At 39.3% G+C, this 18,090-nt stretch overlaps 1 protein-coding gene across 1 annotated transcript in view; it reads left to right on the top strand.

Annotated features, from left to right (window-relative positions):
* The window catches only part of CDC73 (cell division cycle 73), a 140,519-nt gene that overhangs the window by 9,401 nt on the left and 113,028 nt on the right, over positions 1 to 18,090 (top strand). Inside the window, exons 3-7 of the mRNA XM_042464342.1 lie at positions 1,709 to 1,778; positions 2,605 to 2,667; positions 2,754 to 2,806; positions 4,951 to 5,039; positions 8,248 to 8,464. Coding sequence (XP_042320276.1) covers positions 1,709 to 1,778; positions 2,605 to 2,667; positions 2,754 to 2,806; positions 4,951 to 5,039; positions 8,248 to 8,464 — 492 coding nt within the window. The remainder of the gene's footprint in view (positions 1 to 1,708; positions 1,779 to 2,604; positions 2,668 to 2,753; positions 2,807 to 4,950; positions 5,040 to 8,247; positions 8,465 to 18,090) is intronic.

Here is an 18,090-nt window from a genome sequence, read left to right as displayed (position 1 = left end):
CTGAGAGTTAATTTAAGCCTTGTTGTGCATGTACGGTTGAGCAGAGTTTAAACACTCCTTTCCCAGTTCTCTAGCTACCACCTCTAAGCCACTTCTGTGCCATCTGAGTCTAATCCAAGTCAACCTCTTTTCCCTAACCATATAACATGAAGAACTTTGTATCTGTTGCTCCTTCTCTCCTTACAGAAAAGCATTAAATTGCTGTTTAGAAATAGGCTGCTGAGACTAAATGAAAAAAAGTTTAAACAACCGATTAAAATAATGTTGTGGAGAAAGAAACTTGAAAGAGACCATTTATCAAGTGAAAATTGTATCAAAGTGATAGCAGCTTTCCAAGTAAGTGTACTATAGGTTAGTTCCAAATTTAAGGTCCACAGTTCTCCTCCACACAACAGTGCCTCCAGCCCTCTGGTAATGCTACCCAGAGGGTCAGGGAACCCTGTTAAATATGTAGAACTGTGGAGAGGAGAATCACCGAAAAGAGAAGTCTGAATGGTACTTTCTCACTTTTGTAAGGCACATTTTGGATTTTACTCAATATGTTGGATGCAAATAATAAAACAACATCAATGGCTGTATCTGACAACGAATGTTGCATATAAATTGTGTAATGAAATTCCTGCAGTGGCTAGAGCAACAACAACAAAAACATACACAGAAAGATTAGAAAGAGAAACAGTAGAATTGGAATATATGTACAAACTCCATTGGGTTGAACAGAGGCAATTGTTCTTTGGCACAGTATACATAAACAATAGCTAGTTGACTGCCCAAGCCTCATGATGGCAATCTTGGTCAGTTCATCACATCTTCTTTCTGATATCCAGCTGGCATCACACTACTTTCCAACAACTCCCACCACCATTCATATGGCTATCTACTCACCTTGACTTTAGACAACATGCTTCCTCCTGCTTTTGTTCCCCTACTCAGCTTGTCATGCCATGACCATACCCACCAATTTTGCATTTCTATTGCTATGCACATATCCTGCTTTTAAAGGTCTGCTAGCTTTTATGGCTTGGTGTGGCTTGGCACACTTTCCGTATGGCTTCCAGCCACTTTTGGGGTGTGCATCATCTGCATGTTCCTGCCCCAATGCGGTCCAAAGCAGATGCTTTTTGTCCTTATGCTTTGTGTCTTGGTGTCAAAGTTGCTACAGAAACTGTTTGCTAATAGACACCTAGTTTCAGACTGTGTGTATTGTGTGAATCCAATGCTGTTGCCAGTTGTGTAGCCAGTTTGCAGAACTAATTATGTGTCTAAAGAAGAACAAGCATGCTGTGTTTTGTGTTGCTGGGAAACTGTTGCATCTTGTAATATGGGTTTTCCTTCCATTGATGTTATATTTAAATTAGCCTTTGAATGTATATTCTACAAGATATTTTTGTAATGAATATTAAATCATTCTAATGGCTGCATGAAAATAATCATGAGGACACATGCTCAGTGACAATGTTCAGTAGTGGATCTAATTATATTCAGCTTGTCCTATCCAGAAAATATGTTTGCTATGTATGTATTAATATGGTTATTAGCATGGTATTCATATCTCCGAAAAGTTTGCATCTTTGCCATGCCACATTTAATGACCATATATCTGAAAATCCAGGTTACATTTGAGATATAGGAAGTAATTTTTCATCAAAAGTCGTTTGTTTTACTACGTTCCTCGTCTTACCTTAATTATCTTTTTTATTCTTTTTAGACTGAAAACATTCCTGTAGTAAGAAGACCTGACAGAAAAGATCTCCTTGCATATCTAAATGGAGAAAACCGTGAGTTTAATTTTTTTTTCAGTCATGGTGGGTTTTTTTTGTTAAGTAGCCTGGAAAATCAAGGACAATAAATTCCTCAGAAATAATTCTGAGGAAAATACTACTACTACTACTACTACTACTACTAATAATAATAATAATTTGGAGGCCAAGTAGTGCTAAACTAAATTAACTGAATTTAATGACTTAACTGACTTAAATTAAGTCTAAATCACGTTCTGAATAAATATTTTATGAGAACTGTAGTGTCTCTGAAACTATGGGGGGGATACAGATGGACGGATCCACGCCGCTTGTTTTTGCCCCTTGTCAGCACCGCACCAACTGCACCGCACGGCACCGACGCACACCCTAAAAAGAAGCCGTCTAGAGTGAGCACTGTTTGGGCACATGGACACCTGCACATCATTGTCGCACGCCCTGTGTGGGCAGGTCCATGGCAAGATGGCGCACAGGTGCCACTCTTGGGGCTGGGTGCATATGGATGCCCAACCCTAATAAGCCCGAAAATCGGCCCCATAATGGTGCTTTTGTATTGGGCCTGTGTTAAAATGACATAAATATCTGGAAATAGATCAATAAAATGAATGCTAACTAATCACTGCTTAGGTACGTATCAGTGGAATTATTCTCAAGGCATACTATTTAGAGTTGTTTCTTACTGCAAGCATGTAATGGTTGGTTAGAAAGAGGATATAATTGCAGTCCATTTTAGCATAATGAAAGTTATTTTGCTATGGCTCTTCTATTCATTTGAATACATTATCATGTATTTTTAAAAAAATAGTTATTCATAACAAATTATTATTATTTCTCTGTACTTTAGCAACGTCATCAAGTATTGACAGAAGCGCACCACTTGAAATAGGTCTCCAGCGATCTACTCAAGGTATAGTTTAGTTTTTAAATTTCAGCTTTTCACTTTGTAGAAGACTTAACCTGCTAATGTTTGATAATTTCTTGTTTTGCTTGTAGTTAAAAGAGCAGCTGATGAAATATTAGCAGAAGCAAAGAAACCAAGAATAGAGGTAATTTTGTAGTGTATTGTGTACTTTTTCTGTGGGCTGCGGATGATTTAGTTCATTTGCTTTTTATATTGTACAATTATGTTTTTCCATGGCATTTTCATCACTTTGCATCATTGTTTATAGCAAATTCATATGAAGGGATTCAGGCCCCTTTCCCCAGTGGAGGCTTAGGCTCTAAGATGGATGGAGCAGTGCCTTGTCTCAGACATATCCAAAAACCAATATTGACATAGAGGGAGTAATTAGGGTGCACTACCCTACCTTTCTGTCCCTCCAGGAAGTACTTTACTGGCCCAGCAGCATAAAAATGACTTCTGGTTTAATTTTTGCTTCTAGGCCTCGCCTAAATGTCCACCATTGCTTTTGCACATGCTTGGTAGTATGTGTGGAAATTAGTGGAAGGGCATGATGCCAGTGGATTTAGTTTTACTGGCCAGAGCTGCCTTCTGCAAAATAAACATTTTTCCCCCAAGTGCAAATGATAGCCCTTCCTCTTGACCAGTGATCAGAAAAGCAAGTGAGTGATATGGGAATTGGCTGTGTTTTCCTTTCTGATGAAAATAATACTTTTGAATGTGGTTCTTGAGCGCTGATTCTCTTGGCACAGAGTGTATGCACTAAGTTAGAGAGATAAAAGTTTTGAATGAGGTTCTTTTGCTCTTAAATTGTGAATCTTATGCCAGACACATGTCATTGTGTTGCTGACATGACTTTAGGGCAAAGGAAGAGAATGGATGACAAAGTAAATATAGGGTCGAAACAGATCAGCCACCAAGGCCAGCTTCCAGCCAGCTTGGAGGCGTGGCATGCAGTCGACGCAGGCCCCCAAGATGCCAGGAAGCTGCCCAGCTGAGCACATGTGGACCGGCTTCCAGGTGGCACGGCACTTACATGTTGCACGCTGTTGGAGCACCTGAAAGCCAGCTTTTGTTCCTGGCAGGGTCAAAAAGCCATTTTTTTGCCATTGCAAAAAAGAGCAGCTATTCTCTGCTTCTTTTTGAACTGGCAAAAAGGAGGATTGGGGCGGTTTCTACAGCCCCAATCTGGCTTTCTCGGGGGTGGTTCAAGCTGCCCCTTTGGGGCAGTCTGTTTTACTCCTTACTTGACTTTGCCTCTAGTGGCCAGCTTGTTTCCACCCCAAGTATAACCCTATGGCCCATGTAGGCACCATATACTGCAGCCTTTCCCCCCTAGAGTAAATGGCCATAAGGTACAATATACAAGATCCAAATTCATGTTAATGCGATGAACTTTTATTAGTCTGATCAAGTATGTGTGTGTGTGTGTGTGTGTGTGTAGGTTGGAATAATGGGTATATGTGTTGTGTGTGTATATATATATATATATAATAGTGTTTAACATTTGTTATTTTTGTAAGCGTATTAGTATGTATATGTCTTTACTTTATTGTATTTGTTTTAATGAGAATAAAACTTTTTAAAAAAAGAAATTGTTATTTTTGGTTAGGTTGCCATATCACACATAACAACTGACTTGTGGAACTTTCTTGAAAGTACTTTTCTATGCAGCATTGGCTAGGGATGTTGTTCATCCAGTGGGAAAAAAGTCAGAACTTCCTTGAAACTAGTTTGTAATAGTTTCGATTCTTCTCAGTGATATGGAATACTTACTGAAAGATTTTTTTTTCAATTAGTCTTTGAAATGCCATAAATGAATTATGTACTATGTCAAAAGTAATTGCTGAAGAGCTTTCCAAACAGAGTTGTAGCTTGGAAATTAAACTGAAAATGGATAAGTTGCTTTATTGTCATTTTATTGTAGTATTAGATACTAATGTGAAGAAACTATGGAGAGATTATACCCTGGACAACTTGTGGAAATTTCTAGGCTTTTATCTAAACAATGTAATTTCACTGGTATATGGATATTAATCATTTTTCCTTCTGGAAAGCAAAAATAAGTGAATATCGAATGGTGTTGTTGTGCTAGGGCAAGTATTTTTATACATCTATTTTTGTAATATATGCCGGGGAAATCCAGCATAGTGTCTAGCCACATAACTGGTGGCACAGTTGGTTGTACCACTGGAGAAACCAAAGGAATTCTACCAGTGCACTGGTTACCACTGCTGATGTTCACTTAGATTTAGTCATTTGTTTTCTAAACATGACTATTCTTTCTAGGATGAAGAGTGTGTGCGGCTTGACAAAGAGCGGCTTGCAGCTCGTTTGGAGGGGCACAAGGAAGGAATTGTGCAGACAGAACAAATCAGGCAAGTCATTTTTTGTTTCTGATATTCCTAATTTAGGAATGTGAAACTATATTTGACAGATAGGTTTTCTGAAGCGTGTCTTGACAAAATTGAGCAATTAAGAATATTTATGTGTTGGAAATGGAAGTGCAGGGACACTGAAAACTGTTTGTAATGTTTTTATAAAGCATTGCAGTGGTGAGGAGACATACCATTTAATTGACGTAAATATAATAGTGTTTCTGTATAGATATGTACCTTGACATTCTTGAGATTCCTGCTATTGGATGTGCATATTAATCCATTATATACCTAAATTAAGCCTGTACTGTTAGTGACCTGCAACAGAACTTCCATCCACTCCCCTCTCCAGATCTCTATACCACTTGAAAATTGGTTATTGTGGGTTTGCCTGCTTTTCAAAGATGGTTTAGATGTGTGCACTGGGAGCTGCCACATCCTGTTTACAAACAAAATAAACAAGCTTCATTTATATACAGCAGGGGTAGGCAACCCTTTTGAGCCGGGGGCCGGGTTGCTGTCCCTCAGACAACTGGGGGCCGGAGCCAAAAAATAAATAATTAAATATATATATATATTATATAATAAATAAATAAATAAATAAATAAATAAACCAATAAACCGGGACAAATGTAGGACAAAATTTTCAAATGAAGGGCACTTTTTAAATAAAAAAATGGAGAACACGTGAAAAAATTTGCTGATTTTTAAAAAATGTTAAGATAAATGCATGTTTCTGAGGTTTCTATAGACAATTGCTCCACTGCGCCCCTCACGTGAGACGCCAAAGGCCCCAGCGGCAATCAGCAGCAGGACCGGGCTGGGGCTGGTCCCAAGGCCTCGCCGGGCCGCAGGTTGCCTACCCCTGATATACAGCATCATACTGCCTAAACAGTGTCTAAACGGTTTACAACTGTAAGCTAATTTGCCCCTGGATTTTCACTGGATTGTTGTGCTTTTTCTGTCAGTAGAAGTCCGTCTTTGGATACTGCTCATAACGTATACTGCAAAGGAGATTTCAGCAAGGCTCATTTTCAGTCAAATACTGAATCAGTCAAATGCTGATATTTCTAAGACCTAAGAATTGCTGCTTGGCGGGAAATGTTTGTGCTTCTGGGAAGGTTTCCTTCTCACTTTAAGTGATACCTAGAAAACTGAAATAAGGAGGTGAAGGTAAAGATTTTAAGATGTCTTATGTAAAAAACAAAACAAAACACAGATCTTGTTTATTAAAGGGAAGCTTTAGTTTAGAAAGAATAACAGTATAATCTTGGTTGAACCATATAACTCAGATTTGTCAGATTTCAACCATACCACAGATTTCAACCAATCACACCACAAGAACTTTGATGTTACCTAGCCTCATCTTTTCTGAGAATCCAGAAGGAAGTATAATCTGGATTTTATTAGAGTGGACAGATCAGGTTGTTATGTATTGTAAAGGGGTGTCACTGCTGCTTTCGCAATGAGCAGAAGTTTCACAGGAGTAGGGTGTGTGGTCATCTCCTCTTCCTCTGATAATTTAGATATCAATCAAATTCATGAAGCTTCATGCCTGGGCTCTATCCTCCTCACCTGTAAACATGTGGGTTGCAGCTGATGTACCTTATCAAACTCAGAAAGCAAAGAAATGTGTGATTACACACTCCAGAGAAAAATTGGAGGTGGTACAGTGTGAAGGTTAGGACAGCAGATAGTCTGCAAAGCAAATTTGAAAGTTTGGAGAATGTCATGGGTGTAATATGACAGACTGAACAGTGGACTTTGCTGAATCCTAACATGCTGGAAGTGCCTCATAGTCCCACACTTTGTCAGGTGTGAACAGAATGTAGAAATCAGCATCTTTGTATCAGAGATCCTTTAAAAAAAGTTTGCAGAGCAAGCACATGTATTTGCTACATTGTATCCAAAAGAGAAATTCAAACACTTAATGTCATTGCTTTTATTTACTAGTAGGAACCAGTAAAATAACGTTCTTCTTTCTTGCATCTGATTTATGTTAAAAATTTGGGTGTGTTATATCAGTATAATATAGTCATTGATTTTTATGGGGATAGATTACTTCCCTTTAAAAAGGCATAGCAGTAATAAACAGTAACTGACAATCCCTCCCTATTATTATTATTATTATTATTATTATTATTATTATTATTATTATTTATGTTATTAATACCACGCCCTTCAGCCCTAGTGGCTCTCAGAGCGGCTTACAATTATTATTTTTAATAAGACGGTTCCCTGCCTTCAGGCTTACAATCTAAAAGACACAAAAGGAGAAGGGAATGGTGGTGGGGAAAGGGATGAAGTCCAGTGGTTCTTCTCTCCCTCTGATGCCTGGACCAAGGCAGATAGACTAGAGGGAGGGCTCTTCTTCTTCAGGCTAGCCCTGGTGGAGCTGGGCCAGCCTATTCCCTCCCTCCCAGGCCAAAGGATGACAGTTATGGAGGGAGGAGCCTCTATCTTCAGGCTAGCCCCTGGTGGAGCTGGGCCAGCCTATTCACTCCCTACCCTTCTTTAGCCTGTGACTGATTGCATAGATTAGTCAGTGTTTGTATCTAGGTCTTGAATGCCTTGAGTGTGTGCCTTCCCGGCCAAGACTGAAAAGAATGCAACACATTGGTGTTGGACTGGAGCAGTTTTTATGCAGTATCAGTTCAATAAAGCTTAAGCTGCGAAAGAATAGGATTCTGCTCTAGCCAATTGTACTGTAGCTGTGTGTGCCTGCCTACAACAAGCAAAGTAAACAGCAGCTGTCTTTAGAATCTCTTAGTGAGCATGCACAAAAAACTTAACAACTAATAAGCCTGCCAGCCCCAGCACATTAAAAATGTGTACATATAGAGGCCATCAAAATGAAAATACTAAGAAAAGTTGAGTCTGGTGAAAGAAAACGTCATCCTTGAGTAAATTTTGGAAGAACCCTTCAGAGGGTCTCCAGAGGCTCAAAATGCAAGGCTTGCTTGATATGGTTGTTTCTTTCACATATGAATATGGTTAGTTTTGGGAGAAAAGTTTGCTGAAACATGTTCAGCTTTTTTGTGGCATAGAAACTTGCCCCTATTCTTTGCATATTATTTTTGCCTCTGGTATCAAATTTCCTCTTAAAGAAGCAATGCTTGAGAACATATCTAGTTTGTTAACTAAGGTATCTATGTATAGCTAAATGGTGGTTTGTAACTGTGCTGAATCTTCTGACATGTTATTCTAGATCTTTATCTGAAGCGATGTCTGTGGAAAAGATCGCTGCAATCAAAGCCAAAATCATGGCCAAGAAAAGGTCCACAATTAAGACTGATTTGGATGATGACATAACTGCTCTTAAACAGCGAAGTTTTGTTGATGCAGAGGTTGATGTAACAAGAGATATTGTCAGCCGAGAAAGGGTGTGGAGGACAAGAACTACCATCTTACAAAGCACTGGCAAAGTAAGAGCTTGTTTTACCAGATTTCTGTCTAACTACCAGTACATTTTAGAGTTTGAGAAGAACAGTGCCAGGGTACCGTGCTAACCTTGGCACATACGAAAAGCAAATCCTGTACATGTTTACTAAAGAATAAATCCTGGTATGCTTATTGCAGTGTACGTCACTTAAGGTTACAGCCTTGGTAGCTTTCTGTATTCACCTGAATGTAGATTATTGTTTGACTGTGACTTAGTAACAGTTAAATCTTTTGTCTTAGCAGGGGTTGGATTACATGGATTTTGTGATCTCTTCTGATTCTAAAATTCTGATTCTAAGTACTCATATAGGTTGGAACTGCCCCCAATTGGATACAACAAAATCCTACAGTAAAATTACACAATTGTCAATGTTAGACATATTATGCCTCGCCTATAAGGATGAAGCTCGGACCCATAGACATACTTGCTGCTGTAGAGTAGAATGACCATGTAACTCTTTTTGACCTCTGCTATATGCTTTGATTACAAAGCTATGCACTGGTCATAGAATTGCCACTTTGTGATTGAAGATGGTAATACACAGAGACGTTTAATCTAATTCAAGTTAATTGATGTTGTTGTTTTAGAAACTAAAGAACCACTAGGTGCGCTCCCTAAGAACCCCTTAATGGTCTTGGAGCTGTGATTCAGGTAGACATGCTGTCATCTTCTATTATTACAGATTATAGCTAATGTTGCCCATGTTGATGCTGATCATTTTGCTTATGCTTTGAATAAAACAAAAGTTTGAATCTTTACAATATCCTAACAGTGAAGATTACTGCACTATATTCTTACAATGCTTCTATTACACTTTTACTGCTCTGGCTGCCTCCTGTGGCATTCTGGGATTTGCATGTTAGGGAGGGGCATTTAGAATTCTTAGGCAGAGAGCTCTTAAGCCTCACTGAACTACAAACCTCAGAATGCTACAGGAATGAGCCAGAGCAGTAAAAGTGGAATAGTAGCACTATAGGAATGTAGGTGGTAATCTACAGTGTCTTTCACATCACATTCTGTATGAAATGAACGAAAACCAGCAATTGAGTCTCCAATTCCATTTACCACTAATTTGGTCACTCATTGATCAAGCATTCTATAACCCAACAGGAAGACACTTTAAATTATAATACAGATTTATATTGTAATTTTCTTTTTCAGAGATCAGTCGATTACTAGCTTGTTGACCTCATGCAAACTTCTTAATACAGATTGTGTATTGTCTGAAGTTGGAAAATCCTACATGTTGTACCGTATATACTCAACTATAACTCGATAAATCTATGCCTCAGAATGGACTCCAAAATCATGAGTAGACTTCTATGCAGGGGAATAAGTTAATATTTCTTATAAAGTTCCTAAAAGAAGTGTTCACCTTCCTCTGTAGCTAGGGATCTTTAAACAGCTCCCCGTTTGAGTCCCTGCATGCTCATTTCTCTCCCTCTCTCTCTTTTTCTTTCTGTGTGTATATGTGTTATCCCTCAGCCTTCCCTCGCAGCCAGAGCTAACAAACAGCTGCTGAGGCAAGCAACAGAAAGAGAGCGTATGCTCAGGCTTGTATTCTGTTTTGCAAGCCATGAACCTTGGAAATCCTGGGGGTGAGGGACAGAAAGAGAGAGAGAGAGTTTTCTACCCCGTTTTGCAAGTCATGAGCCTTGGAAATCCTGGGGGTGATGGGCAGAGAGAGGGAGAAAGGTCTGTACCCCATTTTGCAAGCCATGAGCCTTGGAAATCCTTGGGTGAAGAGCATAGAGAGAGAGAGGTCTGTCCCTTGTTTTGCAAGCCATGAGCCTTGGAAATCCTGGGGGTAAAGGGCAGAGAGAGGGAGAGGTCTGTCCCCCCCTTTTTGGAAGCCGTGAGCCTTGGAAATCCTGGGGTTGAAGGGCAGAGAGAGAGGGGGATCCAACCCCTTTTGCAAGCCATGAGCCTTAGAGATCCTTTTGGTAAAGGTGTGTGCGTGTGCGTGTGCAGATGTTTGTTTTCCCATTTTTCATGCTGAGACTGTGATCCTTGAGAGTGGTCCAGAGAGGGAGATGTAGGGAGGGAAGTGGTGTATTTCCCCCCTCTTTAGATCTTTTTTAACATGCCCCTCGACTTATTATCCACGGGTCATATCAAAATCCATGATTTTGCCCCCAAAACCTGCCCTCAACCTATACATGAGATTGACCTATACACAAGTATATATGGTATGTTGACCCTAAATACTTCATTAAGGAAACCTTCATTTTAATGAAACCTGTTTAAGAAAAACCTAAACGTTCCAGTAAGTAAAACTTAATTTTTCTTCAATTCAGGTTGGGCTGAAGTATGAGAATAGAAATAGCTATGCTAGGTGCCTGTTTATGCAACTTTAGAAGGTTCTATCTGAGAATGTTATTTTTGTTTCCACAAGATTTACTTTGTTCCCTTTCATGCTAATTTATTTGTTTGGGTTAGTCAGATTGCAAAGTCATTAGACATTAGAGATAGGCAACAGAAAAACATACGTTGCTTAAGTGTGGGGAAGGGGAGCTTGAATTTGTTCTTTCTTCCCTGTGGTTTTGATCTTCAGTTAAAGCAGTCCTCCACAACATTTCTTCACAGAGTGGTGTCATGTTATGGGCTAAAGAGATTTTAAAACTTCCAGCCAGGTAATGCAATAACTATGTAAAGTTAGGATACACATGGAGTCAGGACAGCTAGAATCCATCTTTATCCCATTACAGTATTTCCAAATGGTCTCTCATTTAAATATAATACATTTTTAAAAAATCCACAACACGATGCCTGACACACAATCCTAAAAAAAGAACCCACCAAAAAACAAAATGACCACTGTGTATCTGATATTGTGAGAATAATGTTCCTGTCAGTCTTTCCACTCTGCAGCTCACTGTGTCTTAAGAAACTATCTGCAGTGGTCTAACCAGATTCTGGTTGGTTTAAGCCTCAAATTGAGGATTAGCATAGATGTAAATAAATTGTATAGCTTTACATATAAAGATTCACTTCTCAACATTTTGTGACTTTATGTTTCTAGTTTCACCAAAATATAATCCAGAGTAGACTACTACATTTAGCAGCAGACTGGATTCTTAATGAAGGAGGCAATCAGGAGCTAGGGAAAAATTTAAGCCCCATCCTGCAATTGCTTCCACCATTGATACATAAATGGTTGCTATCACTTTCTGTGGGGTAAGGTTTATCCATCTTGTCTAGCAGTTGAGTGAGTCAGCCCCCAGTGCAGGGATTATGTCTTTTTTTTATTCTTCTGAAGAACCTCTGGGGTTGTGGGATAGTGGTTACCAAAGCTTCCCTCTTCCCGCAGTTCCTCTTTAACCTAACCACAGTTCAAATTGTTTTGAAATCCTGCATAAAAGGAAACCAAATTAAACCTTTTTTTTATTTCTCAACATTATTAGAGTGTTTTGGGATAAACATTCTTGTAAGAATGGAGGAATTCTGGGGGATGAGGAGCATGAACTCCTGAGGCTGGATCCTGGTTTAAATGTTAATAATAGAGAACCAGTTTTAAAATTTGTATCAGTTCCGTGACTCCATCTTGATCTTCAGCTTTTTCCTTTATGAGAATTGCTTCCATAGATGGTAGGAAAGAATGAATAGTGAAGACTCACTTTATGAAAATTGAAAAGACTGTGGGGTTTGAGTGCCCTGAAGTTTGTTCCTATCCTTGTTGTTCCAATCCCATATTTCTATATCAGTTTACAAAAACATTGCACTTCCAGTATTTGTTCTCCTTTATCAGTTTGTTATTTTCCCAGTACAATATTACCTTCTTATTCGCAGGGGGATCTGTTCCGGATCCCCCTGTGGATAGCAGAAAATATGAACGCGTTCTCAAAGGAGAGATTTACAGTACTTGGTTCCTTTTAATCTTCGTTGATAACAATCACTGGTAATACATTCTTAGGCAGAAAGAACAGGAAGAATTTGTTTACACATTGGCAGAAGAGGGGAACTCTTCAAACTTAAGCTCCAACCAAAAAATCATCTGCAGAAGAAATGGATAATAATGTACAGTTGGCCCTCCGTTTTCACGGGGAATCCATTCTGTCTCACCGCATGAAAATAGAGGCTCGCACATATTCAAGTCCCATAGACTTGAATGGGGCGTCCCCCGTGCATATGGCCCAGGTGCGTGCGCCATTGAAAATAGTGGAGGTTGCTCTTCCGTGGATATTCAAGGTCATGGATCTCAGATCTGCGGGTTAGGAGGGGCGACTGTACTGAATGAAAGAATGAATGCCTTTATTTCAGTTAACAAACCATAGGCAGTATAAAAGCAAAACAATAACAGCAAGAGTAGTACATACACAGCATATAAATGAACATGTAAAATACATTATAACAGACTTGCCACTTCATAACCCAACCCACCCCAATTTTCCATAAGTGTTTGAACTGGGAGAGGACATCACTACTGTACTGTACTGTATTGCATTTGTTGTTATTGCCAATTGTTATTACCAATCTGAATATGAAAACATATTTCAAATAGCATCTGCATTGGTGAAAGTGAATATTTGTTGATTTAAAAAACCTAGGAAGTAGGGAATTAGGAAGAAACATTTGTTGACTCTACTGCCTGTACCGAAAGTTCCAAAAAACAATCTAAATGAACAGACTCTTGCTTCTTAAAAAATGTTCAGGATCTGGTTTGGCACAGAAGGGGTAGGGACCAGTAAATATTGTATACTGTCTCTTAATGTTTTGCCATATGTGCTTTGATGTTCTAGAAAGTGGTCGATTTAGTGAGCAGTTAAGTCCATGTGGTGCACTTTAGGCTTTGGATTTATATGGTGAGGCTTTTAGGATTGGAATTGAAAACTAAATACACTGTGAGCTTACTATTGAAAAACACGTTTCTCTGTCTTTGTAAGTGAACAACACTAATGCTTAGAAAACAGATTTATTTTTTGTAGTGCTGCCTTTGATTCAGTACTGCCAAGTACCTTATATTTTACATCTAAAGCCCAGTATAGATGTCATTCAATTCTTGTCATGGCAATCAATTGACAACTAAATGTATTCTTGCAGAAAAGGCAGTGATGCTTGTGTCAGATTTTATGATTCCACACCAGAGGGCTCTGAAACCTTGACTGGTATTTCAGATTTGCCAGCAGTGATATTCACAGTGATTTTAAAAGACTGTTTTCAGTTCTGCTGTAGTGGTGGGTATTGATATTAAAAATGTTTAGAGGGTACTAGGTCAAGGAAGTTGACAATGCTGTATGAAACCCATCTGCAGTCATTACTAGTTGTTCCTCTCATTTTCCCCCTTGTTCCTGTTTCATTGTACATAGTTTGTCCATTTTTCATACTTGTTTTGCTAACGTCTGCTCATAAGTGCCTCCAAATATTGCCTTGGGATCAAGATTGTGTCATCCTTTTCTCTAATTTGTTGTTCTGATACCTTTGAAAATGGCAACTTACTCCTTACAGCTTGTACTTCAACTTTCTTTTATCCAGAATGAAGTCTTCATGCCTTCAGTCGATCACGTAGCATGTAGTAATATTTAGACATTAGGAATGGGTTGGAAGAGGCTAAGACTGTCCTATGGTAATTAGTAATTAGACTGCTTTTGCTTTATCTGTATTCTTACTCTTGAATAGTAATCTGCTGTTTGTGGACTAAAATACTTCAAATGACCTTTAATAAATGTGAATTTGCGTGTGTGTTGGATAGTTTAACCTTATTTCCATTGCAGTGTCTGGGAGTGAAGTTTCTTGCTCAGAGTCATTCATTGTCAAAACAGTTCCTATACTAGCTAATAATGCAAGAAACATGAATTCTCCGAAGGTCACCTTTACATTAAAGATGTTGTGTTGCCTTTTAAGAGTCTGAGCTGTCTTTATGTCTGCTTTGCTAGATCTATGTCCCTGTGGTCTAATAAATATGAAAACAATCTTATTTCTTCTGCTGGCTATTTTCCCTGTGAGCACTAGGTGGTGGTCTTGTTCCATTAAATCTTGATGCCGAGTAATTAATCTGATATATGCAAGAGAATCAACAATGCTGTCCTTCCTGTTTGCTTATTCAGACTAAAGATTTCAATAATTTTTAAAACTGTCCAACATTATAAATTAGGAATGCTTAAAGCAATTTAGAACATCAGGAAAAAAGACCAATTTAAATAATTGATTTGAATTGAGTTTCCCATTCTGTAATTCATACATTTCCTGAACAAGAGCACTTAATGGTTGGTTGCTGAAACAATGGCCTAATTACTATTGTTGCTCTCCTCTAGATTAGGTGCCCGGGATCAATGGGAACTTGGTAAATCAACACTTACATAAGTTTCACTGATTGATTGGGTCTCTGTTGAGACTAAATAGGGTTTAGATCAATGAAAATGTATCCATTCTGGATTAGATTGTTTTTATTCCATCTATGAGTGTAACTGCAGGCCAGAGTCTTCAAATTCTAACTGCTCTAACTCATTTTTGTTCTTCCTAACAGTCCTACTCCATTTTGTAAAGTCTCCAGCTTTCTGTGAATTGTTATCTGGGCTAAAGTGGTTACTGTAAGGATCAGAGGTTGGGGAAGCCTATTTTCACTAGGCCTGTTGCATATGCCTAAATCTGAGTCCAGTCCATGAATTCAAAGCCACTGTTAAAAAAAAAAAAGGGGGGGGGTCTGCTGCATTCTGATGATTCCAATTCATAACTTTTTACAAACTTCAGTTATAAATATGCTTGCATGGAAGTAGACTCCAGTGAATTCTGTGGGCATTATTTCTGCTTTGTAAGTCACTGAACTTAACTTGCTTGTTGTGCTTCAAGTTATTTCTGACCCTGAGGCGACCCTTCTTGGCAGATTTTTTCTGAGAGGGGTTTGCCATTGCCATTGCCATTGCCATCCTCTGAGGCTAAGAGAGTATAACATGCCCAAAGTCACTCAGCATGGCTAAGGTGGGATTTAATCCCTGGTCTACAGAGTCATAGTTCAGTGCTCAAACCTCTACATATACCTTTAAACTGGCAGTTTCCCCAGAGATAAGGGAGAATATCCAGCTTTTCCCTAAGTGATTGCATTTCTCTTTCTATTTCTATTTCTTTTTCTATTTATTTAATATCATGAGTGTGATAAATGTTTGAAACTTTAGAATCTGTTCAGGTGTGACCAGTGATTGGAAAGTTTGCAGCCAAAACTAAAGAGGACATGCCATTCTGCTCATTATGCCCCTCCACCCTTGATTTTTCTTTGGAATCTCTCCTAGCTCCAATTAGCAATGATAAGATAATTGGAGATTGCCCCACTTCCATTGCTCTTTCAAAGTGATTTCCCAGCTTCCTGTATCTCTGCAGGCTTGGGCTAATCACCCAGACAACTTTCAAGAAAGCCTGTATTTTGTAATTTATCAGTACAATAGCTTGAATCAGACAGGAGAAGAAGGAAGGGACAGTTGCTCAGAGCAAGGAATGACAGTTTCCATAGCATCCCTAGAAGGTGCTCATGCAAAATCCTGCTGCCCGTGGACAACTTTTGCAAAACAAATATATGTACCTCCTCTTATAATTCAAGCACTGTAGAAGTATCTTTGACAGTGTCTTTTGAAATTGCCGACAACACTATACCTTGGTTTAGCATTTTATGAAAGATGCCAGGTGAGCTTCAGACTGGCATACATGCCTTTCTTTCCCTTCAGCACAGCTCCCTTCAACGCTTTTGTAAAGAAGCTTCCATTTTTTATTAACTGTAGCATTGTATGTTGTCCAAATTTTAGATTTTGCTTAATTTCTGATTAGTTTTTATGAAACCCTGTTTCAGCAACACATTAAGATTAATCACAGGTTGGCCAGGTTAGGGATATGTGAAATTCAAAGATATAGCCGTGTTAGTCTGCAAAATCGTTATGGAAAGAGATCTTGTAGCACCTTTGAGACTAAGTGAAAGAAAGAAATTGGTGGCATGAGTTTTCATAGACTTGAGCCTATTTTCCTAGATGCATTTGGGGAATTCATATGAGGCAGTAGGCTGTAGTCTTAAGAAAGGTCATGCTGCCAACTTATATTTTTCAGTTAGTCTCAAAAAGTGCTCTACAAGATCTCTTTCCATATGGCTACATGTAGGTTTTCAAATGCCTCCATATGTCTTGGCTGGACATTGTGGGATCCTAGGTCTTACAGTAACTTGTTCTGCATATATGCCAGGCATACTGTTCCAAGTATACAGTATTTCTTTCTTTCGATGTGTGAGAAAAATTTGGCTAGGCAGTAGCATTGGCTGAAGAGAACAGTAGAGGGAAAGCAGGAAGGCAAGTGGAGGCTTCATGGGCATGCCTGGACCAGTGGTGGGCAGCCCTCCTTTGACTGGATGGCTGAGGAAGAAGAAGAAAAGCCAATCATCTTGCTACTGAGCAGCAGATAGCAGAGTCCAGTCAGAGGTGCTGGCTATATGACACAACCACCCAGGCTGATCTACCTTTATATGTTCTTTGAGGCAGTGGTTTCAGTTTTGGCTTGGCTCACTTCACTCAGCTCTTTCCTCAGCTGGTGCATGATTGTAGCAGTTGTGGGGGTTCCTGCTCTGGCAGTTTTCCTTCCTCCTTCCTTTTCCAACAGAAGGCAGTAAAGAAAGGTGGCAGAGGAACAGTTTAAAGTAAAACCTGGATTCACAAACTCACAGACACTGGAGCCACTGGAATGCACCCCAGGTTTTACTTGGAAATTTTCCTATTTCTCCACCTTTCTTTAGCTGTTGAGAAAGTAAGGAGGGAGGGAAGGGAAACTGTCAGAACAGAAACCCCAAGGATTGTTAGCTGCAGAAAGCACCAAATGAAGCAAGCCGTTGAAACCTCAGTTGCTGCCACCATCACCACTTCAAAGACCCTATTGCTAACCCAGGTGGTAATGTCACGCAACCAGCACCTCTGACTGGACTCTGCTTCCCTCTGCTCAGCAGTAAATATACAGGTTTTGGATATACTTTAGAATGGTCAAAAGAGCCAGTAATCAAAAAACAAGTCACTGAAAAGTGTAGTGTGCCTGTAATTGAGGAGGACATGTATAGTAACTCAGTTTTGTAACTTGGAAACAGAAGAAGTGGGTTATAAAATGCAGGTGCCTTTTGTGGGTGTTAACTAAATATTAGGAAAACTAAAATATAAAAAGAAAAGGCAATTTTTTTAACCTACTGAGATACATCATCCTTCTCAAAGCTTCAAAAAGTTACTAATTGGCTGCCAGAATCCCATAGTCAGGAGGCCCAGTGCTCATGTTGGCTGTTTGGGTTGGTGGAAGTTTTCTTCTAAAAACTTTCCATGCTTTGATTCCATTATGTCTGCTGCTGCCTGTGCAAGTGAAGCTCAGAAAGTATGCTTTCCCAGCAGAGAAGGGGGCCGGTCATCCTGACGTTGGGTAGCTCCGCCTGCAAAGGCTCCAGTAGGCAGGATAAAAATCTAAAAACAAAGGCCAGGGGCCTGACCCCACCATCGTGGGCGGAGCGACCCCTAGCAATCCTCAGTCTGCTTCCTGCCTTGCTCCAAGTAGGACACTTTCCACACTTTTAAGAAGAACTTCTTCTGTTCCACAGATTAGCTCCCCCAGACTTGCCTGGCTTGTTTTTCTTCTTCCTTCCCTTTCTCTCTTCTTTACTCCCCTCTA

Source organism: Sceloporus undulatus, chromosome 4 (assembly GCF_019175285.1).
Source record: "Sceloporus undulatus isolate JIND9_A2432 ecotype Alabama chromosome 4, SceUnd_v1.1, whole genome shotgun sequence".
Lineage (NCBI taxonomy): Eukaryota > Metazoa > Chordata > Lepidosauria > Squamata > Phrynosomatidae > Sceloporus > Sceloporus undulatus.
This window is presented reverse-complemented; position numbering and strand designations above follow the sequence as displayed.